This window comes from Rhinolophus hipposideros (assembly GCF_964194185.1).
Source record: "Rhinolophus hipposideros genome assembly, chromosome: 14".
NCBI classification, from domain to species: Eukaryota; Metazoa; Chordata; class Mammalia; order Chiroptera; family Rhinolophidae; genus Rhinolophus; species Rhinolophus hipposideros.
Window position 1 is genome coordinate 61,652,813 of NC_138060.1, and position 25,955 is coordinate 61,678,767.

The following is a 25,955-nucleotide window of genomic DNA, read 5'->3' on the forward strand; positions in this document are numbered from 1 at the left end:
AAAAAGGACTCTTTTTCTCACATTCCCATTGCTTTGCTCAGACATATGCCTCATTTTAGTAGCCTTCACTTACTTCGGTACGCTGCCTTTCTTACACAGGTGGCTGCTTCTCCTATAGGTCTTTGCCTTTGTAACTTCTTGTCTGTCTTTACCAGAGTCTCAATTCTGTTCAAGCCTAAGTGCCCTCTGGTCTACATTCTTCTTTGTCTCCTGGGCACCCCCTCATGCTCTGATCTAGTGTCCTCCAGGCTGGCCACACAGCTTCTGTGCTGGGCCTCTCCCTGCTGTAACTAACCAGAGTGAAAACCATCTTCCATGATCCTCTACTTCTCCCAGCTCTTGGTTTACTCCTTATTTGAGTGGAAAACATCTTCAAGTAACTTCCTAAGAAAGGGTGTTTAAGAAGTCATTTTCTGAGTCCTTTGCAGGACTTCACTCTACTCCAATAATTCATTGATAGTTTGGCTGAAGACAGAATTCTATGGTGTCTGCAAATAAAGACAGTTTCACTTCTTTCCAACTTGGATGCTTTTTATCACTTCATTTTCTTGCCTAACTGTACTGGCCAGATCCTCCAGTAAAATGACTGGAAGTGGTGAGCATGATACCTCTGTCTTGTTCTTAATCTTGTGGGGAAAGTAATCTTTGATCATTAAGTATGATGCTAGCTGTAGGTTTTTCATAGATATCCTCTATCAAGTTGAGGACGTTTCCTTCTATTTCTAGTTTGCTGAGTTTTATTGTTGTCTTATCAAGAATGAATACTGGATGCCGTCAAATGCTTTTTCTGCATCTATGAAGATAATCCCATGGGTTTTTTTTTTAGGTTATTAATATGGTAAATTACATTTTAGCTTTTGAATGTTAAACCTACTTGCAACCTACCCTGCATGACTCTTATCAACTCTACTTGGTCATGACATATTATCTTTTGTTTTTTTTAAAGACTTTATTGGGGAAGGGGAACAGGACTTTATTGGGGAACAGTGTGCACCTCCAGGTCCTTTTTTCCAAGTCAAGTTGTCCCTTCAATCTTAGTTGTGGAGAGTGCCGCCCAGCCCCAAGTTGCTGTTCCCTCAGTCCTAGTTGTGGAGGGCACAGCTCAACTCCAGGTCCAGCTGCCGTTATTAGTTGCAGGGGGTGCAGCCCGCCATCCCTTGCGGGAGTCGAACCAGCAACCCTGTGGTTGAGAGGACGCTCTCCAACCAACTGAGCCATCTGGCTGCCCAGGAGCTCAGCGGCAACTCAGCTCAAGGTGCCATGTTCAATCTTAGTTGCAGGGGGCGCTGCCCACCATCCCTTGCGGGACTCGAGGAATTGAACCCGCAACCTTGTGGTTGAGAGGACATGCTCCAACCAACAAGTGAGCCATCCGGGAGGCAGCTCAGCTCAAGGTGCCATGTTCAATCCCAGTTGCAGGGGGCGCTGCCCTCCATCCCTTGCGGGACCTGAGGAGCCGAACTGGCAACCCTGTGGCCGAGAGCCCACTGGCCCATGTGGGAATCGAACCAGCAGCCTCTGGAGCCAGGAGCACGGAGCTCCAACCACCTGAGCCACTGGGCCGGCCCACATATTATCTTTTTAATATATTACTGGATTCAACCGGCTAAAATTTTGTTCAAATTTTTAACATCTAGGTTCTTAAGAATATTTATTTTCTTGTAATGGACTTAGAGTTGGGACATACTCCTTTTCAATTTTTTGGAAAAGTTTGTGTAGAACTGGCACTATTTCTTTCTTAAACATTTGGTATAATTGCGGTGTGGGCCTGGAGTTTTCTTTGCTAGAATGCATTAAAATCCAATTTCAATTTGTTTAACAGATAGGGCTATTTTGGTTATTCCTTTCTTCTTGAGTGAGTTTTCATAGTTTGTGTCTTTAAAGAAACTGTCTATCTCATCTAAGTTGTAGAATTTATTTGTCATAAAGTTGTTCATAATATTCTTTTATCTTAAATATCAGTAGAATCTGTGATGATACAGCTATCATTTCTGATATTGGAAATTGATGTCTTCTCTTTTTTTTATCAGGCTGGCTAGAGATTTATCAATTTTATTGTACTTTCAAAGAATCAGCCTTCGGTCATTGGTTTTCATTGACTTTATTTTTGCTCATTTTTCTACTGAACTTTTTCTTATTGATTTCCATAAATTTACACACATACAAAAAATGTACATATATTTTTTTTTCCGGGAAACTAATGCTTGGTCTGCTATATGTGTAAATATTTTTATCTCTTTATTTTCTTTAAAGGTATATTTTGATATATAAATATTTTAAATGCTATATAGTCAATTGTAGCATTCTCTCCTTTTACAATGAGCTTTTTTCTTCTTGCAAGGTCACCTAAAGCTAACCTGGAAACATATAATTCTCCGTAAGCACATACCACTGAGTATAACGCTGGCAGACACACAGCCAGCACCTCTGATCAGGGCAGAAATGGCTATGCTGTGGGTAGGCCAGGAAGTAGCTAGCTCCCTCCAAGAGTAAGTGAGATTTGGTAATTAAATAAGCTATGCAATCTACCACGAGCTTTAGAAAAAAAATATTTTTAATCCTGACATTTTTTTACCTCATTACTCACACCTAGGCAGAATGCAGGTAGGAAAATAAAAATTAATGGTCTTTTAATTCATCTAATATAAGCCCTCATTTTCCTGGCATTTATAAGATTAGTTTAAACAGATATACATATATAACATAAATTTGTCAGTTTAACCATTTTAAGAAGTACAATTCAGTGGCATTAAGTACATTCACAATATTGTATAGCCATTATTATCTATTTCCGGAACTTTCTCATTGCCTCAAACTAAAGCTCTGTACCCATTAAATAGTAATTCCCCATCCATTTCCCCCTGCCTGAACCCCTGGTAACCTCTGATCTCCTTGCAGTCTCTACAGACTTGCTTATGGTAGCTATTGCATATATGTGGAACAACACTGTGATTTTGGTCCTTTTGTGTCTGGCTTGTTTCACTTAGCATAATGTTTTCAGGGTCCATCCATCTTGCAGCCTGTATCAGAACTTCATTTCTTTTTATGGTTGAATACTATTCCACTGTAAATATACAGCACATTTGGTTTAACAATTCATCGGTGGGGGAGCACATACTTGCGTTGTTTCCACCTTTTGGCTATTGTGAATAATACTTTTGTGACTACCAGTCAGTATCTGTTAGTGTCTCTGTTTTCAGTTCTTTTGGGTACATCCCCGGGAGTGGAACTGCTGGATAATATGGTAATTCTGTATTTAATTTTTTGAGGATCGTCAAACTGTTTTCACAAATGGCTGTACCATTTGACAGTCTTACCAGCAGTGTTCTACTTCTCCACACCCTTGCCAACACTTGTCTGTCTCCCCTTCCTTCCTTTCTATAATAACAGCAGTCCTAGTAGGTGGGAAGTGCTCTCTCACTGTGGTGCTGAGTCGCATTTCCCGAATGACTAATGATGCTGAGCGTCTTTTCATGTGCTTATCAGCCACTTGTGCATCTTCTCTGGAGAAATATTGAAGTCCTCTGACAATTTTTGAATCAGATTGTTTCTTAACTCTTAATTAGCAAAAAGAGATTAATTTTTAGAATACCCAATTTTTTTTAATTTTTATTTTTTACCTCAGGACTTTTGCTTATGCTTGGAATGTTCCTTCCATTGTCCTGTGCCCACAGCTGCTCCTCATCCTTCACTCCTCAAGTCTCCCCAGATACTCCTTCTCTGTTCACCTTTTATCAAGTGTCCTGGAAGCCTGAGCCGTTTCCATTACAGAAGCTTACGTAGTTTCTTCAGAGCACTTCATCACAGTCTGTAATTATTCTGTCCATGTTTGCTTACTCTGTTTCTCACATGAGCATGTGCCTAAGCTCCCTGATGGTATGGAGCTTCTTGTCTTTTACACGATGAGCACAGGGCCTAGCATCTAGCAGACGCTCAGTAAATACTTGGTAAATGAACGCAGCAAAGTTCTACAGAAGCACACAGAAGCCTGGGACTTCCCACTTAGTACTACAAGCTGTGACACTTGATGACTGTAGCTGGTCATACTAAATCAATGAAAATCCCTCTTCAAACCCATTGCCAAAATATAGAATATTACTGACATTTTTCCTTAGCTCGGTTGAATTTTAAAACACCTGTGCTTCTGGCAATAAAGCGACCTGTGTGTATGTATATATATATGGGTTAGTGCATCTACGTGTATTTTCTAGACCTGTCTGCTGAAAGAGCCTAAAAGCAATGATATTCCAGTAGTACTCAGTACACCTAGTGCCAACATCTCAGTTTTTCTAAATACTATTCCTACAATAAAAGGAGGCAGTGCTCCTTGGAGAAACGAATGGTTCCTTCATTGGGGACAGGAAAAATACAAAATGAGCCTGGAGCATCTTGTGGTAACTGAAAGTAAAAAAGTAGTGAAAAATGAGGGGGTATATGTCCCAAGTACACAAGAGTTCATGTAAAGCAGTGCCAGTGGCCAAATCTAAAATGATTTGAGGAATAAAATATCCGTAAGTCCATATTGACTAATGGATGAGAAGGAATAATTCTTCCTTATAGAACTGTAATTCCTTTTAATTAGTAAATATAGAAGGAATAATGGAAACATAAGTCACCATTAGGCATGTAACACAGTAATAATTGCTACAGGCAAGAACCACTGACGGATTCTAAAATTAGTGGGCTAAAGCATGATAAGAAGCAGGATATTTAGAGAGTCTCAAAGTGTCTCCCCTAAGATATTCATTAATTACAATGTGAGAAATAGAAGCTTCGCAGTGGGGAAGCCTGGTAGTCACCACCCTAATCAGGTGACCCAAGTTAACTCACCAGTAACTAGACACGTACCTCATGACGTGATGAACTTAGGAGGTCACTGGGTCACTTCTATAGCCCAAAATATATCACCTCAATCTAATCGTGAGGAAATAGAAGACATCCAAATTCAAGGACAGTCTATAAAACACCTGCTAGTACTCTTTGACAGTGTCCAGGTCGTGAAAGAAAAAGAAAGACTAAGAAACTGTTCCAGACTGGAAGAGACTAAGGAAGACTAAATAAATACAACGTGATCTCCTGGGCCAGAAAAAGGACGTAAGTGGGAAAACTACCTAAATTTGAATACAGTGTACAGATCAGTTAATAGTATTATATCAATGTTCATTTCCTGGTTTTAGTAACCATAAATTGTACTATAGTTATGTGTTTTTTAATATGATGCTTATATTGATACTCGACAACTGGCTTAAATAAAGACTTTGTTTTCAGAATAAGTCCCTTTACCATCAATAGGCATGAAATGGCACCATGCTTAAGATCAAAACTCTTTAAAATCAGTTACTGAAACTCACTTAAGGAGCGGGAAGGCAGTGGTAAGAGGGACCGGGTTTTCCCAGGCCCTCACCCACTTCTGCAGCTGGCCCCTCACACCGCAGCCCCGCCCTGCTGATGCAGAGCCCAGCACACCTGCCACCGGGAGGTCCTTCCCACAGGCCGGCGGCTCTGCCCAGGAGCGGAATTCAAGAAGCTCGGTGGCCTTTGCTTCACTGCTTTCCTCTTTTTTAAAAAAAATTGGGGAATATCAGGGAACAGTGTGTTTCTCCAGGGCCCATCAGCTCCAAGTCATTGTTCTTCAGTCTAGTTGTGGAGGGCGCAGCTCAGCACCAAGTCCAGTCACCATTTTCAATCTTAGTTGCAGGGAGTGCAACCCACCATCCCATGCGGGAATTGAACCGGCAACCTTGTTGTTTAAAGCCTGTGCTCTAACCAACTGAGCCATCCGGCCCCCTCCGTCCCTCCGGAAGCTCAGCAGCAGCTCGTTGTCTTTAATCTAGTTGTGGAGGGCACATCTCACTGACCCATGCAGGAATCGAACTGGCAACCCTGTTGTTCAGAGCTTGCGCTCTAACTAACTGAGCCATCTAGCCACCTACTGCTTCCCTCTTTTAGCTGAAAAATAGCTCTTTCAGGGAGCCGGCCCGGTGGCTCAGGTGGTTGGAGCTCCGAGCTCCTAACTCTGAAGGCTGCCGGTTCGATTCCCATATGGGCCTGTGGGCTCTCAACCACAAGGTTGCAGGTTCGATACCTCGACTCCTGCAAGGGATGGTGGGCTGTGTCCCCTGAACGGCGACTGGACTTGGAGCTGAGCTGCGTCCTCCACAACTAAGATTGAAAGGACACAACTTGACTTGGAAGAAGTCCTGGAAGTATACACTGTTCCCAAATAAAGTCCTACTCCCCTTCCCCAATAAAAACTCTTTTAAAAAAAGAAAAAGAAAAAGCTCTATCTACCCAGCTAGTTATGCGGGTTAAATTCACAGCAATATGCTTCTGGCCAAACAGAGAGAACAAAACATGCAATGTTCCCTTCTCCTTCAAATGGGACACATCATTTGGACACTGAGCTTCATTTGAGTCTTTGGCACACTCTTCCAAATTAAAGTAAAACACAGCTGATTTTCATGAAGGGGCTGTTTTCAGTCTGCTCGCCTAAGCACCTGAGAAGGTTTGCTGGCATGCTCCTGACTGCTGAATGCCTGTCCTCAGTGGACGACAGGACCCCGCGGTGGTGACAGCAGCTGGTACCGGGAGGGCAGGGGAGGCGGGGTCTGCATCGATCACCATGTCTTCAGTGCCTGGAATCCTTTCCAAGCACTGAAGTTAAGTCCGATGCACTGGGCAATAAACCAGTGGGCTCATCAGCTGGCATTATGTGGGTTACAGCCAAGTCCGCATCTGGCATCTGAATGTCTTGGTAAGACCATCAACCACAGCTTTCAATTCATAAAGACATTTTAAAATATCACCTTGGCGGGACTCAAAAGCTCGAAGGGCTGGGTCAGACTCTTCCTGCACAGGGCTGCCAGTCCTGCCGGTCCTGCCGTGCACGCTGGGGAGCCGGTCACGCAGAGGGGGAGCTCTCTGCGGAGAGGCGTGCTGCCCTGTGACAGGGCTTTACCTGGTATGTCAGTGTTGTGGGAGCATCAGAGGAAGCTGGGCTTATGGGAAGGCTGTTATTTTTGCAACTTTTCTGTAATTTTCAATGTATTTCAAAATAAAAGGTAAAAATCCTATACTGCTGGTCTTTGAAATACATGAACTGGACCAATAATATCTTCCATTTTCTTTGAATAAATTGAGCTTAAAAAGAAGGGATCGATTTTAGTTTAACTGAATTGTTACTTTTGAAAAAGTGTATTTATTCTTTTCTAATAAAAACGCAGCTGGAGGACAGAAAATCAAGTACTCAGGATTTGCTATGGTTTTTAAAGACCTCTGTCCACCGGTCTGAGAGAAGTGTGGGGGAACTGAACCAGTGCTATGACTGGCACTCCTTCCCCGGGAGGCACCTGGAGACCCCAACTTGTCCTGAATCTGGGGGCTGTGACTTAGAAAACATTCCTCTGGAGCCGGGCTCAACGCCCTTTTCAGAGGTTTTCTCCTTAGCAGCAGAGTTCTCGTTCTGGTTTTGGCATATTTATAGCAAAAGGTTTGGCCACGGAGGTGTTGAGTGCAGACAAGCAAGCGGCTGAAGCTGCATTTATAAAGCACTTGCAACTGTTGTTTCTCAGCCGCTTAAGAGACGGCAGTGTGTTTGACTCTGACTTTTCTCTTATTTTGCAGCCTTAGAATATTTATTCTTCCAAATTCAATATTCTTTGGATCCTGTTTTGAAAACAGCAGCAGACAAACCATCCAGTACAAAACTGCACCAAGGACTTAGGCAGACATTTCTCCATAGAAGATAAACAAACGGCCACTAAGCACATCAACATGGTCAGTCATTAGGGAAATGCACATCAAAAGCACGATGAGACACCACTTCACACCTACTAGGATGGCTGTAATAGTGTTTTTTTTTAATGGAAAGTAAGTGTTGACAAGGGTGTGGAGAAGTAGAACACTGCTGTCAAATGGTACAGCCACTATAGAAAACAGTTTGACGGATCTTCAAAAAGTTAAACACAGAATTACCATATTATCCAGAAATTCCACTCCCAGGGATACACCCAAAAGAACTGAAAACAGAGACACTAACAGATACTGGTAAGCTAATAGTCACAGAAGCATTATTCACAATAGCCAAAAGGTGGAAACAACTCAAGGTGTGTGCTCCCCAACAGGTGAATGGATAAACCAAATGTGCTGTATATTTACAGTGGGATAGTGTTCAGCCATAAAAAGAAATGAAGTTCTGATACAGGCTGCAAGATGGATGGACCCTGAAAACATTATGCAAAGTGAAACAAGCCAGACACAAAAGGACCAAAATCACAGGATTCTACATACCTGCAATGGCTACCATAGGCAAGTCTGTAGAGACTGCAAGGAGATCACAGGTTACCAGGGGTTCGGGCAGGGGGAAAAGGATGGGGAGTTACTGTTTTTTGTTGGTTTGTTTGTTTTAGGTGTACAAAACAATGTAATAGTTAGACATTTACACCCCTCACAAAGTGGCAACCCCTCTCCCCCAATCTACTATCCCTCTGACCTCATATACAGCTGTTACAGTTCCATTGACTCTATTCCCTATGCTGTACTCCACATCCCGTGACTACACATATATGTATACACATGTGTGTATACATATATGTGTGTGTGTGTATATATATATATATATATATATATATATATACACATACATAATTATAGTTGACGTACAATATTATTCAGCTTCAGCTGCAGGTGTACACCGCAGTGGCCAGGCATCCACACCGTCCATGAAGTGGTCTCCCTAATGAGACATGTGCCCATCTGACACCCTACAAAATCTTTACATTATTGATTATATCCCCCAAACTCTTTCATATCCCCTTGGCAATACTGTGGCTACCAATTTGTGCTTTCGAATCCCCTCACCTTCTCCCCCATCCCCACCCCCCTCCCATCTAGCAACCAGCAGTTTTTCCTCTGTATCTCTGAGTTACTATTTAATGGGTATAGTTTTGTTGAGGCGATGAAAAAGTTCCGGAAATAGATAATAATGATTATACAACATTATAGATGTACTTAACGCCACTAAATTATACACATAAAAGTGGCAAATTTTATGTTATATATATTTACCACACACACACAAAGTTAAGGATCAAAAGTTAATAGTGATATGGATTGGTTTTCGTAAACTGAGAATTCCCTAAGTAAAGGATGATGTCAACATGACTGAATTCATAAAGCTTGAGAAAAGTTAAAAAGCAGAACACCAAAAAATATATATGACGGGCAATCATAAAACTGTATAAACATAGTGACAAAAATCAGATTTTAGAAGTGACTTAATTCTGGTATATATTCCTGCGATTCATTATATAAAGTTAATTTACATTTTAAAAGAGATTATTTTTCCTTCAAAAGTTAGGACCTCCCTCCAGACCCCAATTCTTCTGTAAACTGCTTACCATCCATTCAGTCCCCCAGCACAGGCTCCGCCCACAGAGCCCCTTCCCAGCGGTCTCACCGCCGTAGCCTGGAAAGCATCCAATCCTTCCTGCTCTGGGACCAGAGCAGGACTGCCCCCTCCTCGCCAAGACTGTCCCAGCAAACAGGAACCCCCGACACCAGGTGCTCTCCCCCAGTGGGACTTAACGCTGAGTTCTTCTCGGTGTCCCTGTCACTACATTCGATTTTTAAGCTCTAAAGACCTCCCTGATGCCTGCAGCCCTGGATTTTACCTAATGAAGTGACTGCGCTGAGCTGAGCCAACAGAGACGCCTGCGGCATCACAGGGCGAACAAAACACCGACGACTGAACGGAGGGCCGACAAGCCCAAGGCTGCTGCTCTCTGCACTCTGGCCGGTGACTAACCTTTGTACTCAGGCGTGAACTCCTTCATCTCGGGGGGGAGGGACTCGTAGAAGCGCTGCTCCCGGGAGATGAGGGGCTTGCACACAGTGTGGTCGTCGTAGCGCATCATGCTGCTGTGCCCGCCCACCTGGTGGATGAAGGGCTCCAGGAGGACTCCCCGCTCTCCGGCCCGGCTTGCGTTCTTGCCATACTGCCCCACTTCCATGGTTTGACAAACACACATTGCGTAGGGGGCCGGGTGCACACTGAGGGCAGAGGATGCAGCACATGGACCACGAAAGGAGGGCTAGGAAGGAGGTCCTGGCGAGCTGAGAGCCAACGGTCAGTCTGTTCAGCTTATTCTTCTTTCCTAATAGAAAGGAAGAGAGGGAAAGGGAATCAAAACACGTGGCAAGCTACAGTGACCCTCGACTTCACGGAGTACCTGCTCCACGAGGAAGAACAGGGATCAGCTGTGTTCCCGACGCGGTGCCCCGGCACGTACTCATACAACACTAGCTGGTGCGTGAGAGGCAGTAGGAAACTTCTGTTGAATGATGTGTCGTTGGGCTCCTCTAACCATCTTTTTATGCACAAAAGCCCACATTCTCTTCTTTTCCCAGTTCTCAGGTCCCTTCTACATTCTCTAAAGGATTTGATTTTAGAGCTACAACATATTACAACAATCAGGAAGGCAACCATCCCTAGTCACTGCACATTCAAAGAGAAGAGTTCAAGAAAAGAACAGAAAGCACCACAAATTCACTCTGTTCAGACTTTGCACGATATCCATACTGGTGAGGGTGTCTCCCTGACCCAAAGGAAGGGTTTTTGCCTGAGAAATCAGGTCATGCTAGACACCAAACTTTTCTCTGGAAGGTGCAAGGCCAGGCAGGTAAAGCCATTCCTTGCTGGGTTGTAGAATCATGAAAAGGCTTTGCTATTCCCAAAGGAATTCCGGCTTCAGATTTCCTCCACTTTCAATCTACGGCCATCAACTTAGGATCATGTCTAGCAACCACAGAGCTTCCTTTCTGTCTGACTCTATAACAAACAGTGGGACAAGGAAAAGCTCTTTGTACTTAAATACCCTCCTTGTAATATCAATTTTTTTCTCAAGAAAGTTAAAGTAGTAGGCACCTTCCTTAATACTGAATGTATTTTTAAAATTAGGAATGTACTATCAAGACTACATCTGAAAGATCAAATCTAAAAAAGAAAAATGAAATGTCTGTTGAGCAGAAATATGGTTTTACCTGAAGAGTCAAACCATTCTTTTTGTCTGAACCTCATATTTATGGGCAAAATGTGCTATACAAGACCACTTGCAAAACTGCAAAATTTTCTTACTCCCAAGCTGCCCAAGAAACTATGTTCTAGTTCAATGCTATTGACACAAATAAGTGTTCTCTGTGGTTCCGCAGGTACCTGCGCTGTCGCAGTGATGCATCGTTGTGCTGCCCTCTTTTTACTTGTCTGTCACACCACAGACCATTCTCTCTCATCTCCGGTGCAGTTCCTGGCACACAGTAAGTACTCAAAAAAAGGCTTGTTGGAATGAATTAGATAATTCCAGAAGAGGACCACAGTGAGTAAAAGCACAATATGAAAGTTAGAAAACTCTCCCGGTGGCAGTGCTGACAGCGGAAAGTGGCGAAGCAGCTGTGGGGGGCCTGTTCTCAGGGCCCCTGGAGGTGCCCTGAGACTGGAGGTGGCCGTGGACTCTGGTTGGCAAGGTCAGCCGGGCCCCGCCCTGGCTGGGTCTCTGACTGCAGAGGGAATACCAGGAAGGGGCTAATCTTCCTGGACTGGGCCAGTGTCTGGGAAAGGAGAGGGGTCAACAGTGCCACGTGCCACAGAAGAGTCGGGCAGAAGGGTCAAGGAAATGGCTGTCCCTGGACTCGGAGAGAACCTCTGCAGCCCCCACAGGGCTAACAGGCAGAAGTCCAACCTCCAGTCAGATCTCGACTTCTGATATTTTGTTTCCACGTGATGTCTACCTAGAGTTATGTTACTGTTTTGTGTTTGAAATATTTCCTTAGACGTAAACATGTAAAACATACCACATTTCCGTAACTTTGTTCTGGCATTTATTTCTAAGTCAACGTGAAATGTGAAGCAGTGGAAGTGCCAGAACTCTCTCAGCCTCCGGGAAGCCCTGGCCTACAAGGTGTGGGGCCTTGGGTAAGTCACTTAACTTTACGTTTCCTCACCTGTAGAATGAAGACACGCCCACTGCTAACCCTGCGGGATGCGCTGATGCAGCTGAGGGGCTTGGGCTTGTCTCGCCTACTGCGCAGCCTTGGAAGGACTGGAAAGAGAAAGGCTGACTCTTTTTTTGTAAACAACCAGAGGTTGCTCGGGAAGCCTAGTGTCCACTGAGACCCATGGACTGAGCTGTAGCTGATGACATCCTTCCTCACTAGGTCCTTGTTAATTCAGTCACAGTCTTGTTCAGGTAGCCAAACCGCAAGGGGATGTGACGCCGTTCTAGCCCAGAGGGCACCGTGAGCAGTACCTCCGCTCTTCTGAGTAGCTGCTTTAGGAAAGGCCTGTGACCATCTTCTGCCCAATGAGGAATGAGGGAAGTTGGCCAGGGGTTTTCTGGGAAAAGCTACCTCGTTCTTAAAGAACAGGAGAGAGGCATCCCTCCTCTTCCTCAGGATACTATTCTGTCTGGATGTGATAACCGAGACTCCTACTGCAGCCCCCTTGGGTTAGGACCTTAAAAGATCCCAGCCTGGGTGACCGGTTAGCTCAGTTGGTTAGAGCATGGTGCCAGTAACACCAACGTTGCTAGTTTGATCCCCATATGGGCCACTGTGAGCGGCACCCTCCTTAAAAAAAAAAAAAAAAAAGAGAGAGAGAGAGAGAGAGATCCCACCCTAAAGACAAGGCCAATGTGCTGAGTACGCAGAGCAGAGAGAAAAAACCAGGGCCCCGATGCTGTCACGAAAGTACTGGATATCTCGTATGTGACAAAATCAATTTCCTTTTATGCTTTAAGCCAGTCACATTACGGTTTTCTGTCACTTGTAGCCAAAACCACCCTAAATAAAAGGACAGAAATAGTTGCATCAAAATCCCCAGGTTTCCAGTTAATACACTTTGCACATAAAGAGGTCAGTCGTGTTTTCTGATGACAAGGAAACTTCACTAAAGAACAAGCCCGTCACTGATGACAAAAGGGGACACTCTCCACAAGGCCAGAAATGAAAAATGTAGCTCTATAATCTTTAAAAGTGTCCCTGAAGGCAGATAATTTGAATTATATCTGGTCCACAGGGCTGGTACCAAGACACTAAAAAAGAATCTGACAAATGGAAAATTCATTCTCTAATAAGTAGTAATAAAACTGTCCAAATATTCAAATAACTGGCTGAGAATTAATTCTACTGTGATTCCACAAGAGGCAGACCATAAAAGAAATTGACACTTTTGCCACCTCAGGACCTTACTGATTATGATTTTTTTCCAAACTTACCTAAATACAACAGTCAATAAATCCTATTTTCCAAAGTATAACTAATCCTCAAAGATATTGCAGACTGTCCTCTGACCTAATTTCAAGTAGTTTATGCCATTTAAGATGCCTACAGCTTTTGCAGTCTTTTTCTAGACTTAAGGAACTACTTAGCATTAAAAAACAAAACAAACAAAAAAACCTGCAAATCTTTTAAAAGGTACAAAGTCTCAAAAGTAATGTCAGATAACTGAAATAATGAGACTCTCGTTTCACTGCCATGAGTCAAACTAACAGGAAGAAAACCCATCAGTACATGTTTTGGTTTTTTGTTTGGTAAACGACTCCAAAGGTTTCCCTGGGAGAAACTTTATAAATGGTCCTCTTTTCCCCATGTGGCCATACACTGAGGTTCCCTATTAGGTTTGCAATCCAGTGGTGTTTCCTATGCACTGCTCAAGTACACACATAATGTACAACAAAATTTTCAGCTATGACGATGGTAACAGGATGGTTTTTAGGTTGAGGCTAATAAAATTACTATATTTAAAAAAAACAACAACCACTAGACATCGTCCCCTGCCAACATCACAAGAGTTTATTCAGGAGGAGAAAAAGATTAGCTAAATAATCTACATATTATAAAGATCTCACAACTCTATCCATTCAAATACATTAGGACTTAACAATTTTTTCTTTTTTCTGTAAAACTCACTTTGCTTTGTAATTAACACTGCTGACAAAAAGAAATTCTCCTTAGTCCCCCGAAATGTTCTTTGATCCCTTAAGCACAACTGCAATTTCTCATTCTGTGGTTTCTTCTTAAGACTTGTCGTCTACTCCTCTCATGAGGCAGTGAGGGCTCATGACGCAGTCACACTTGGTTCAGACAAGAGCTGCAGGGGCAGACAGTATCTTCCCCTCCTGTGGAACTTCTAAGGCATGTAAATAATACATGGACAACAGGAACAGAAAGGAATCTCGGTCTGAAACCATGCTGAGAGACTAGGAAAACAGGAAAGGCTGAGCCCTTTCTCAGAAGGAGCTGTCAGTAAAGTGAACAAGGAGGAATGAACAGCCAAAGACCCATCAAGAACCAAGCTGTTCAAAGTTCCCAAGTTTCTGTGCAAGAGGCTCTTTACAAAGGCAATTTTTTTTTTTAATCGGACTGGCAACCTTGTGGTTGAGAGCCCACTGGCCCATGTGGGAATCGAACTGGCAGCCTTTGGAGTTAGGAGCACGGAGCTCTAACCGCCTGAGCCACCAGGCCGGCCCACAAAAGCAATATTTTTAAACCCTTTCCTTGGTAAGAATTAGCATCCCAAATGGGCTACTACCCTGAGCCCCTGGCCAGCAGTCTCTGCTAAGCAGTAACCTACCTGACTCTCCACTCGCAAGACAGAAGCTGCCCTTCCCCTGCACGAGTCACCTGGGAAACCCTGGAGGAAAGTGATGCCCAGGTTTATCCCCCACCCCACTCCAGAAACAACTGCAGTTAGGAAGCTTCCAGAAGATCCCATCACAACCTCGAGCCCTCTGCAGACGCTGACGTGACTGCATCTCCCAGTCCTGTTGTTCCCTGGACGTTCCTACTCCTGGCTGTCACTGTAAAAGGTCTCTGTAGCTTTTACCACAACACCACTGCCTTCAGCATTTCCACCAAGTTCTTCAGCTGCCAGTGCCACCGAGAGGATCGTGGTCACAATACTCTGATCATGCACGCGACATGGTCACCAGCACTAACATTCTGGGCATGACGACAACCATCCCGGCGGGACAATTCCTGCACAAGACCAAGAAACCAAGTCCGATGCAAACCGAAGGCCATAAGTAGCTCCTCCCTGCCATGACTAAGGACCTGAGCTGTAAGTACTGTGAGAACACGCTGGAGAAACGGCACACAATCCCCCATCCCAGAGACGGCCAACATGGCCACAGCAACATCGGAACTCGTCCCTTTCAGTATATCCAGCAGAGCTACTCAAACCTCTACAGCGTAAAACCACATGATGTGTAAAGTCCAGAAGACAGGGAGACACTGTTCTGTCCTTCCGCTACCTCACAGAAGTGTCGGAAACTTCTGACATGTCAGTGAATATAAGCCCAGGTGAAGGGAAGGTCTACAATAACCAAATGTCTTCCAGGACAGGGAACTGCGACTGTCCAGGAGCAGGACGTGCCTATAGTGAGAAGGGAAAGAAGCTCTGGGCAGAGAGAAATCGAAATGGAGACCAGTGTTTTACAGTGTTTCTTCCTAGAATGCGTCGTCATCTGAGCTGTGTCACTACAGAAATCATGGCCAAATTTTACCTTTCTGTGTAGAATTAAACCCACGTAAGTGTGTTCCCAAGTTACCTGCCTTGTCTGCTTTCCAAGTAAACTTCATTAAGATTTTCTCTGCAAACGTAGAATCCCTATAAAACCAGACCTCTGAGCTGGCAACAGGTGGTTTCCTAGGTGTCAAGGGAAGAAATGAAGGGTGGTGGCTGAGTGTTACAAAACAGCCACTTTAATTGCACTGCTGAGATGTGTCTCCAACAGATCCAGCCGCCATCGGTGCGGAGGAACTTGTGAGATGCCTTCTGGTTCCTCAGCCGGGCAGAAAGCTGCCATTTACTAAAAGCGTCTCCAGGAACAAAGAGGCTCCCACTTTCCCCAGTCATCCTGATGGCCCTTTGCTATGACTGACAAACATTCAAAAGTGAAAAGCCTTACAACTCATTTTATTTAGTTAGTTAAAGTATTTAATTCCAATAGCCTAACTCTTTGACATGCAAGTCTGAAGTGGCATTTGCCCAGACTGAACTGAAGGGAAATTTACTATTTTCTTTCCTCTCTACCCTTTCCTTTAACAGAAGCAGGACATTTCTCCTCTTTGCAGCATTAAGGAGTATTGAAAGGAAGTAACTACAAGGAGGCTTTCGAGAAGGATCCTTAGGAAATTGTCTTAAGTCAGTTTGGGCTGCTGTAACAGAATACCATAGACTGGAGGGCTTACAAACAGAAATTTATTTCTCACCATTTTGGAGACTGGGAAGTTCAAGATCAAGGTTCTAGCAGATGCATTCTCATATGGAGGCTCAGAAGGCTAATAAACAAGTGAACTGATGCTCCCCGCCTTCATTAAATATGGGGAAATGCAAATTAAAACAGGGTGTCATTTCACTCCTGTACCATTGGCCAAAAATAAAAAGTGTGAACGTACCAAGCATTGGCCAGTCAGGGAGAAATGGCTCCTCTCCTAATCTGTTGATGGCAACTCACAACCAAAGATGTGGACCCTCCGCAACCCAGCACATGCCCAAAACGGCAAGTTCAGGGAGGTTCACCGCAGCATTCGTGTAACACAAAAGTGGGAAGCCACGTAGATGTCCATTCAGGGGGGATGGATAAATGAATGGGTCTACTCATAAACTGTATTGAGTTAATAATCTCTATATGTCAACATGAATACATTTCAAAACCAAAGTGGAAAGAGCAAGTTTGGAAATAATATTTCTGGTATGATGCCACTGTAAATTTTTCCTACACATAACAATACTACATTATCCATGAATTTACAAGCACATCCATACAAGTCTGTATTAACAAGAACAATGCCATAGAATGGAAGGAGGTGCACCAGCTTCAGAGGAGGAAAGGAAAGGAGGGGCTTGACAGCTGGGAGGAAATGAGAACTTCAGCTCTAGCTACAATTTATTTCTTTTTTGAAAGTTTGAAACAAATATGGTACAATCTTCACATTTTTAAATCTATGTGTCAAGCACATTAGTATTGCATTATTCTCTGAACTTGTACTTCATTAAAAAACAAAAAGCCTTCAGAGTGCTAAAAGCCTGATGTCAATACATAGTAAATGACAGAAGAACATACTAGCAATGGTTCCAAAGAGGAGTGTGAATACCATCACAGTCCCCTGGAAGTGGGGAAAAATATTAGAACTCCTTCACCTGTTTTCTTCACTTGGCTTTCAAGCACTTTACTCTTCTCATCTCCGTTATTCAGTCTTCTCTGCTGGTTCTTTGTCCTTGGTTCCCTCTTGTCTAGCTACACTTTCAATTTGGTCTTCTATCTTAAACACCCAATTCATACATCCAACTGCCTATCTGACCTAGGAAGTTTAGATTTAACCTGGCCAACACAGGACTCATCTCCCCCAACCCTGCAAAAAACTTGACCTGCAGTCTTCCCCACACCCAACTCCATTGTTACAGTCCCTCTCACCCACACCCTGGCAGTCACTCTTGGTTCCTCTCTCCCTCAAACCCCGTGTCCTGCAAACCTACTGACTCTCCCTTCAGAACACATCCAGCTCCAATCACTTCTCCCCACCGCCAATGCTCCCAGCCTAGTGTGATCACCAACATCTCTCACCCCCTAACTGGCATCCCTGCTTCTATCACAGCCCCCCTACAGTCTCTTCTCAACACAGCAGTCACAGTGACGCTAGTCACAGCATGTGACATGTCCATTCAAAATCGCGCACTCCCCCCATCTCACCCGAAGTCAAAGTTCAACTCCCTTACTGTAGCCTACAAGATGCCACAAAATCTGCATTCCTCCCCACCCCGTTTTCCCTCTAGTCTGATTTGCTAGCCCTCTCCTGACAGCTTATTACCTCACCCTAGACACAGGCATGGCACAGGCACGTTGCCACTTTACAGTCTTTGCACCAGCCATTCCCTCTGCCTGGACCATTTCCCTGCCAGGTATCTATAAGGCTAATTCCCTCACCTCCTTCAAAAGGAGCTCAAATGTCTCTTTCTCAATGAGACCTACCTAACCTCTCTAAATTTAAACTGCAAACCCACCTGTATTCTCTATCCCCCTTAATCAATCTGCTCCACTTTTTCTTTTTTTCATGGTATTTATCCCCTTCTGACATATTATATATTTATTGATAACGTCTAACATTTATTTTTATTAGGATATCAGCTCCATGAAAGAAAGGCTCTTTGTTTAGTTCACTATATATTATCTTAAATGATGTAAGCAGTGTCTGGCACATGTAGTAGCCACACAACAAAAATAGATGAATAGGGGCGGACTTGGTTAGAGCACAAGCTCTGAGCAACAGGGCTGCCAGTCGATTCCCACATGGGCCAGCAAGCTGCGCCCTCTGCAACTAGATTGAAGACAACGAGCTGCCGCTCAGCTCCTGTATGGCCAGGTGGCTCAGTTGGTTGGAGCCTGTCCTCTCAACCACAAGGTTGCCGGTTCGACTCCCACAAGGGATGGTGGGCTGTGCCCCCTGCAACCAACAATGGCAACTGGAGCTGGAGCTGAGCTGCGCCCTCCACAGCTAAGATTGAAAGGACAACTTGAAAAAAAAAGTTTACAGACTTCTGATCTAGGGCTACCAAAACCAGAACAAAGTATGTTGGCCATGGGATAGAATTACAAATCAACAAAGAGAATGCAAAATTCTATATTTCAACTCTAAAAAACCTTGATATACGAAAGAAAAACAGTGTTAAATGTACCTGGATAATAGCAACAACAGAAACAAAAGATATGGAAGGAAAAAGACAATAGCCTATGAGGAGGAGGATTAGACAGTTTTTATTCAGGATACAAAAGAGAAACAAGGGGGGTGATTAGGCAAACGTACAAATAATCTCAATTATAAAGGATAAACCACACCAAAGAACTCAAACCAAATTGAGAAAATACAATATAAGTTTTTTTTATTTGTTTTAATTCAACAACACAGCAAGCCTAGAAAGTGGCAATGAATGAAAGCCCTGGCAGAGAAAGGGAAACTGCAATCAGATATGGCGCTGGACAAGGTCAGGACTATTTTAAGAACTAGGAAAGCAGTGTCTCCACAGCAAGAGCAAGACAATACCTGGTCACCAAGTTACTTAGGATGAGCAGAGACACACACCCAAAATGCAGATCAGCAGACATGAACTCTAAGAAGCCTGGTTGGAATTCCAAATTCTGTTGGCCAACATATTTTTATAACCTGAAATGAACTATTGAGTTTGATATGCAATCTTTTTATAAAGAGAAGTATCCTTGGTGCATTCACATTGCACAGGTATATTTGCAAATTTCCCCAAATTTTCATAAAAATGAGTTTATAAATCCAATATTTCTACTACCTCTTCTAAAATTAAACGTATCCACTTAAGCAATAAAAGCACAATAACCAAGTATCATGCCCTTTAAAAATCATTTGAAATGTGTTTAGTTTTTTAGAAATTAAATTTAAACTGGGTAAGTCAGGATGCTAAGTAAAATTCTGGCAATAATGTTTCTTTAGTTTGTTTTTTACTCTTTGATACAATCCAAGGTCAAAATAGCAAAATTGCTCAACTGCGAAGAACACAATGGACTGGTAAGTCCCTCGAACAGAAAACACACAAAACTTGGGTTTGCGTAGCTCTGGACTTTGTGAAAACTAATTTCTAACTAATTTCCGACATAAGCTGAGATCAGACTTGGACAGAAAAAAAAGATACCAAAATACCCTCAAATTCATGGACCATAAAGAGCAGCAGAAAACGAACATGAGAGCTTGTTTTTCTCTAAAGCATACAACCAAGGGAACCTAATGCTTTCTTGAAGTCAAGTCCATTCTTGCTTTTACACAGGTGCTGATACACAGGAAGTATACTCAGGAGGGTGCGGGAGAACAACCTTCCTTCCCCCACTCCCATGAACTGGACTGTTCCAAGCAGATGCTCACAAACCTCTCTTTTGAGGAGGGAAATGTTCTTGAGGTAAGTAGGGCTGCCCACCTGAGCCTGCCCTTCCAATCTACCAGCGACTGGCATATCGCTCACCTAGGAACCAGAAATGTGTGCAGAGGCCTAGGGCAATCTGGGAGGTTTGAAACAAGGAGAAAAGAAAAAGGCTTTTAAAGGTGTCTGTTTTGCTGTTTGTTCTCCGAGAAGAGATGCAGAATTGTTTAGACTCCTGGGTCCTATCCCAGAAGTAAGGGACACAGTGGCATGGATCCTCCTGAGGACACCAGGCTGAGAGCAAACGGAGCAAGGAGGAAAGGAAACTTGGCAGGCGGCCTGAGATGTGCCAGCCCATCAAGAAACGGCCAGAACAGAATTAATTTAGGACAAAGAGAGAAGCTAGAATCCAGTGAACCCCTTTCCTGTTTTTACTGGATTTTTAAGGATTAGAAACTGCGCTTCTGTGTGTGTGTGTGTGTGTGTGTGTGTGTGTGTGTGTGTGTAAAAGCAAAGATCCTTTTGAAAATGTCTCAACTGTGCTGAAATGGAAAAAAAAGGAGGTTTGAGGACAGAATTTTCAGAACAAAGATCCCAAGTGATACAGAGAAAACCAAAAGGAAAGGAGAAACAGAGGTACCCCATCCTTCATACCTGAAACACTATTGCTCACGATTTATATGGGATTGTTCTTAACAAGAAGCCATAGGAATACCCGTGCTGTGACAAAAACACTCAGTTCAGGCGAGCCATACCTGAATCAAGTAAGTCTCTGCCTCACACATTTACAACTGAATCTAAACATGGTCAAATCCAGAAAGCACACATGTGGAAGGACAGGAGAAATGGTTCTGAAGGGAACACCAAATCACAGAACACTGAAAATGAGACTGTCTACAACGCCAAGCCGTGGAACAGGGAACTTCCTGGACTTCGTGTCTCATCCGGCCAATCCTACTGCAGCCGTGAAGCTGAAGAGAAGCCTCTGCACAATGACAGAAAGATGCAAGGGGCCAGCACGAGGCCTGTTCTCACACTGAGGCTGTGACGTGACTGCCACCTCGGGCTCCGTCCTGCTGAGGTCACACTGGAGGCTCAGGGGGACACACGCGAAGGTGACGGGGAAACTGGGAAACTGAGGTACACTTGGGAAACTTGTGCTTTTCCCCCACCGAAACATTTTTTGAATAAAAGTTGCTCTATTTCAGAACAGAAACAATAGAACAATGATTCCTGTCACTCACGCGAATTTCAATTCACAGTAACTCTGGGTTTATAAACAGAGGTCATTCCGGGTACAAATCTGCTACCTGGTACTAGTGACATTTGCATGTGTCTTGCTATTAAATAAGTAAAATGTGGAAACAAAATCTCCTCCACATAGGAGAGGTGAAGCTAAAACTCGGGTCACAAGAAAAATCTCCAGAGTAAGGAATTATGCAACCATGAAATAGCTCCTGTTTTTCCTTTGGTGTCTCAATATCACAAAACTGTTAGAACTCCAAAGGGGTTTTAAATCACTGAATTCTGTACTATTTTAAAGAGGAACAAAGAAGCAAAAAACCTAAAACGACTAAAAATCCAACATGGCTACAATCCAGAGGACTCTTCCTTTGGTGGTGAAATCACAAATCTAAATATCTTGATGCTATACTACTCCGCAGATTATCTGAAAATATAATCAAAGATCCAATTCTGCATTCTACATGGGCATTGGATCGTAGTGGGAGGATATGATAACGTGTCCATAAGATACAGCGCCGCTCAGCTTTGCCCCTGCTGCTCCACAAGGGCTGAGACCAGCTCAGCTTCTCTCCTCCAGCCCGTCTTCTTGGTGTCCTCTGTTCCTGCCCTCCTGTGAGACCTCTTCCCCTCAAGGTCCACAGAGCATGGAGACTTCAGGGCACAAATTCAACAGGCTATCCCTCCATTTAGCACCACACACCACACAAAATGACATATCAAAACATCCATCATGTGGATCAAGATTTGATTAGAGGGCACCCAGAAGCAGATGAGCAACTTGCAGTTATAGTGAATGTGGGAAAGCCTGTAAACAGAGGGGGTAAATGACCTGTTTAATATGCAACAGTTTAATTGCTTCAAGCAGATTGGATTCTGTGTTCTAACCTCCAGTGAAACACCAAAATTACTACATTTAAGCATTTTGAAACAATAGAAAAGCACTTCTCTCTACCTCATATAAAAGTATACATACTATACTGATATAGCTCAAACAATGCTAAAATTTTATAGTTTAAAAGTATCAGAAATACAAAATTAATGACCTAAGGTTCTCCTTAAGAAGCTAGAAAAAGGGGGGCGGGGGGGTTCACGGTGTGAGGGATGTAAAAATAAAATAAAATAAAATAAAACTATAACAAAAAAAAAAAAAAGAAGCTAGAAAAAGACCAAAGTAAGTAGAAGGAAATAATAAAGATATAAGGAGAACTCAATAAAATAAAATAAAAATAAATTTAAAAAAAGAGAAAATGAACGAAGCCAAAAAGCAGGTCTTTTTATTTTTTTAAAGAATCAGTAAAGTTGATAAATCCTCTAGAGAAAGTGATCAATAAAAAGAGACACACAAATTACCACTATCAGGAATAAAAAATGGGCTATCGCTACAAATTGCACAGGCATTAAAAGAATAATAAGGTAATATGAACAACGGTATAACAATAAATTCAACAACTTAGACTAACTGGACAAATTCCTCAAAAAAAACAACTTATCAAGATAAAATATAAAATCTGAATAGCCTTATACCCATTAAGAAAACTGATTTTATCAAAAGTCTTTCCACAAGGAAAACTCTAGACACAAATGATTTCACTAGTGAATTCTATCAAACATTTAAAAAAGAGGTTAACACTAATCTTGTACAAATTCTTCCAGAAAACGGAGAGAAAGAACATTTCCCAACTTGTTTTATGAGGACAGAGATCCCTGAGAACAAAACCTAAAGAAGAAACTTATCGAAAACAAGAAAAGAAAAAAAGATTATCCAATATCCTTCATCAACATACACACAAAAATCATTTAAATTTTTTTTGGAAAACAAATCCAATGATATATAGAAAAAAAATAATACATCATGACAAAATGGGAATATTGATTAAATATCTGAAGACTAAATCAATGTAATACACGATATTAATAGGAGAAAAATCATATGATCATCTCAATATACACAGGAAAAAGTCTGACAAAATTCAACATCCATTCATAATGAAAACCTTCCAACAAACTAAACATATAAGGAAACTTCCTTACCTGATAAAGGGCATTTATGAAAAACCTACAGCTGACATCATACTCAATGGGAATTTCTTTTTAATTTCCCTCATATAATCAAAATTAAGGCAAACGTGTCCATTCTCACCATTGCTATTCCACATTTTATCAGCCAGTACAATTAGGCAAGCAATTAAAAGCATAAAAACCAGAAAAGAAAAAATTAGACTTTCTCTATCCACAGATGATTGTTTACATAGAAAATACTTAGGAATCTACAAAACAACTTCTAAAACTAATAAGCAAATTTAGCAAGGTCAGAAGACACAAGGCCAATAATACACAAAAGTCAATTACATTTTTATATGCTAGCAGCAAACAAAAGGAAAACAAACTTTTAAAAACAATTCATGGGAGTGACTTCATGGAAGATGGCAGAGTAGGAAGCTCCAGGAATCCGTCCCTGTATCCAAACAACTACTAAGTTGGCAGAAACTGTCTGAAGTAACTTTTGCAACTCTGGAGTCTAGTTGGAAAACCTGAAGCTTAGCTTCCAAGGTAGAGCTTGGTGAAGAGGCTGGTGAATTTTGGTAAATTTCAGCCTCCTGTTAGGTACCCAACCCTGAGCCCACAGCAAGCAGCAGTGGGACAGCTGCCCTAATTCCTGGTGCAGCTTGCTGGAGGCTGGAGTGCGCAATAGCAATAAAGACCTTCTCCTCCAAATATCAGGGTTGTGTGTTCTGGTTGATGAAGGTTGCTTTTGATTATTGGGGGTGGGGGGGTAGGGGGGAGGCTGGTGACCACTGTTTCAATACCCACAGGCTGAAATGGTTTCCAAGGGATTTAAGAGGATAGTACCTGTTTCTATTTTTCCTCCTTTTGGGAGCCAAACATTTAAGGAAATCTTTATCAGGTCACTGGCTAACTGCAGAGATAACTGAACGGAAACTTCAATGACCACATACAACACCAAATAAACATGTCCAAAATTAGTTTGGAAAGCTCATGAATGGAAGGCTCTAGCCCTCAATAAGCAAAACCCAGCAATTTCTGAGGAGTGGGAGAATGCGGTTTCCACAGTTACCAAAACACAATACTCAATTGTCCAGTTTTAAAAATAAATTACAAAACATACAACGAAAAGTAAAATCAATGCCCATTCACAGGAAAAAGAGATTTTGATAGAAAAAGAAAAAAACCCCGGAGGAAGCAAAGACATTGGAATTATTATTAGTCCAAGATGTTAAATCAACTGTCCTAAATCTCGTACACTGAATGGGCTAAAGGAAACCATGGACAAAGGAAATCAGGAAAATGAGATATTAACAAAATGAAAATATAGGTTAAAATGAAAATATCAATGCCAGAAATGAAAAGGAACCAAACAAATTCTGTAATTGAAAAGCACTATAAGTAAAATGAAAGAAAAAATCACTTAGAGGGGTTCTCAACAGCATATCTGAGCACACATAAAAAGTATCAGCGAACCTGAAGGTAAGACAATTGAAATTATTTGGATGTAAAAAGAATAAGGAAAAGTGAAGAGTCTGAGGACCTGTAGGCCAGCAGTAAATGCAATGATATATGCATTATAGAAATTCCAGCAAGAGAGGAAAGAGGGCAGAAAAAATATTTAGAGAAATAATAGTCAAAATGTTTCAAATCTGAGGAAAACCATGAATATACACGTCCAAGAAATGTCTCCTCTGACAAGGAAACAAAAGAAAAAATAAACAAATGGGCCTACATCAAACTAAAAACTTTTTGTACAGCAAAGGAAACTATCAACAAAACAAAAAGACAACCTACTGAATGGGAGATGTGCAACAATGATACATCCAAGAAGGGGTTAATATCCAAAACATATAAAGAACTCATACAACTTAACACCAAAAAAAAAATCCAATTAAAAAACGGGCAGAGGACCTGAACAGACATTTCTCCAAAGATGACATTCAGCCAACAGACATGAAAAGATGCTCAATGTCATTAATCATCGAAGAGATGCAGATCAAAACCACCACGAGGTATCACGTCACACAAACCAGAATGGCTATCATCAATAAATCAACAAACAAGTGTTGGAGAGGATGTGGAGAAAAGGGAACCCTTGCACACTGTTGGTGGGACTGCAAATTGGTGCAGCCACTATGGGAAACAATATGGAGGCTCCTCAAAAAAAAATTAAAACTAGAACTACCTCCTGAGACCCAACAATCCCACTTCTGGGCATTATCCAAAGAAATCCAAAACACTAATTTGAAAAGACGTATGCACCCCTATGTTCATCGCAGCATTATTTATAATAGCCAAGATATGGAAGCAACCTAAGTGTCCATCAATAGATGAAAGGATAAAAAGGATGTGGTACATACATACAATGGAATATTACTCGGCCACAGAAAGAATGAAATTTTACCATTTGTGACAACATGGATGGACCTAGAAGGTATTATGCTAAGTGAACTAAGTCAGAGGAAGACAAATACAGTATCATTTCACTTATATGTGGAACCTAAAAATCAAAATAAACAAACAAAATAGAAACAGACTCACAGATAAAGAACAAATTGATGGTCGCCAGATGGGGGGGCGTTAGAGGGCTGGGTGAAAAACGTGAAGAGATGAAGAAGTACAAACTGGCAGCTACAAAACAGTCACAAGGATGTAAAGTACAGCACAGGGAATACAGTCAATAACAAGTAATAACTGTATGATGTCAGACGGGTACTAGACTTATCAGGAGGATCAATTTGTAAGTTATATAAATGTCTAACCACTG

At 42.2% G+C, this 25,955-nt stretch overlaps 1 protein-coding gene and 1 pseudogene across 2 annotated transcripts in view; both read right to left on the reverse strand.

Annotated features, from left to right (window-relative positions):
- Positions 1-25,955, reverse strand: part of IP6K1 (inositol hexakisphosphate kinase 1) — a 51,567-nt gene that overhangs the window by 11,084 nt on the left and 14,528 nt on the right. The window contains exon 2 of the mRNA XM_081073034.1: positions 9,806-10,154. Coding sequence (XP_080929160.1) covers positions 9,806-10,028 — 223 coding nt within the window. The 5' untranslated portion in view covers positions 10,029-10,154. The remainder of the gene's footprint in view (positions 1-9,805; positions 10,155-25,955) is intronic.
- Positions 5,425-8,709, reverse strand: LOC308507340 (aminoacyl tRNA synthase complex-interacting multifunctional protein 2-like; annotated as a pseudogene). Its single transcript has 3 exons — positions 8,662-8,709; positions 6,292-6,958; positions 5,425-5,502 (listed from the first exon to the last, which is right to left on the reverse strand). The product of its transcript is annotated as an aminoacyl tRNA synthase complex-interacting multifunctional protein 2-like (transcript).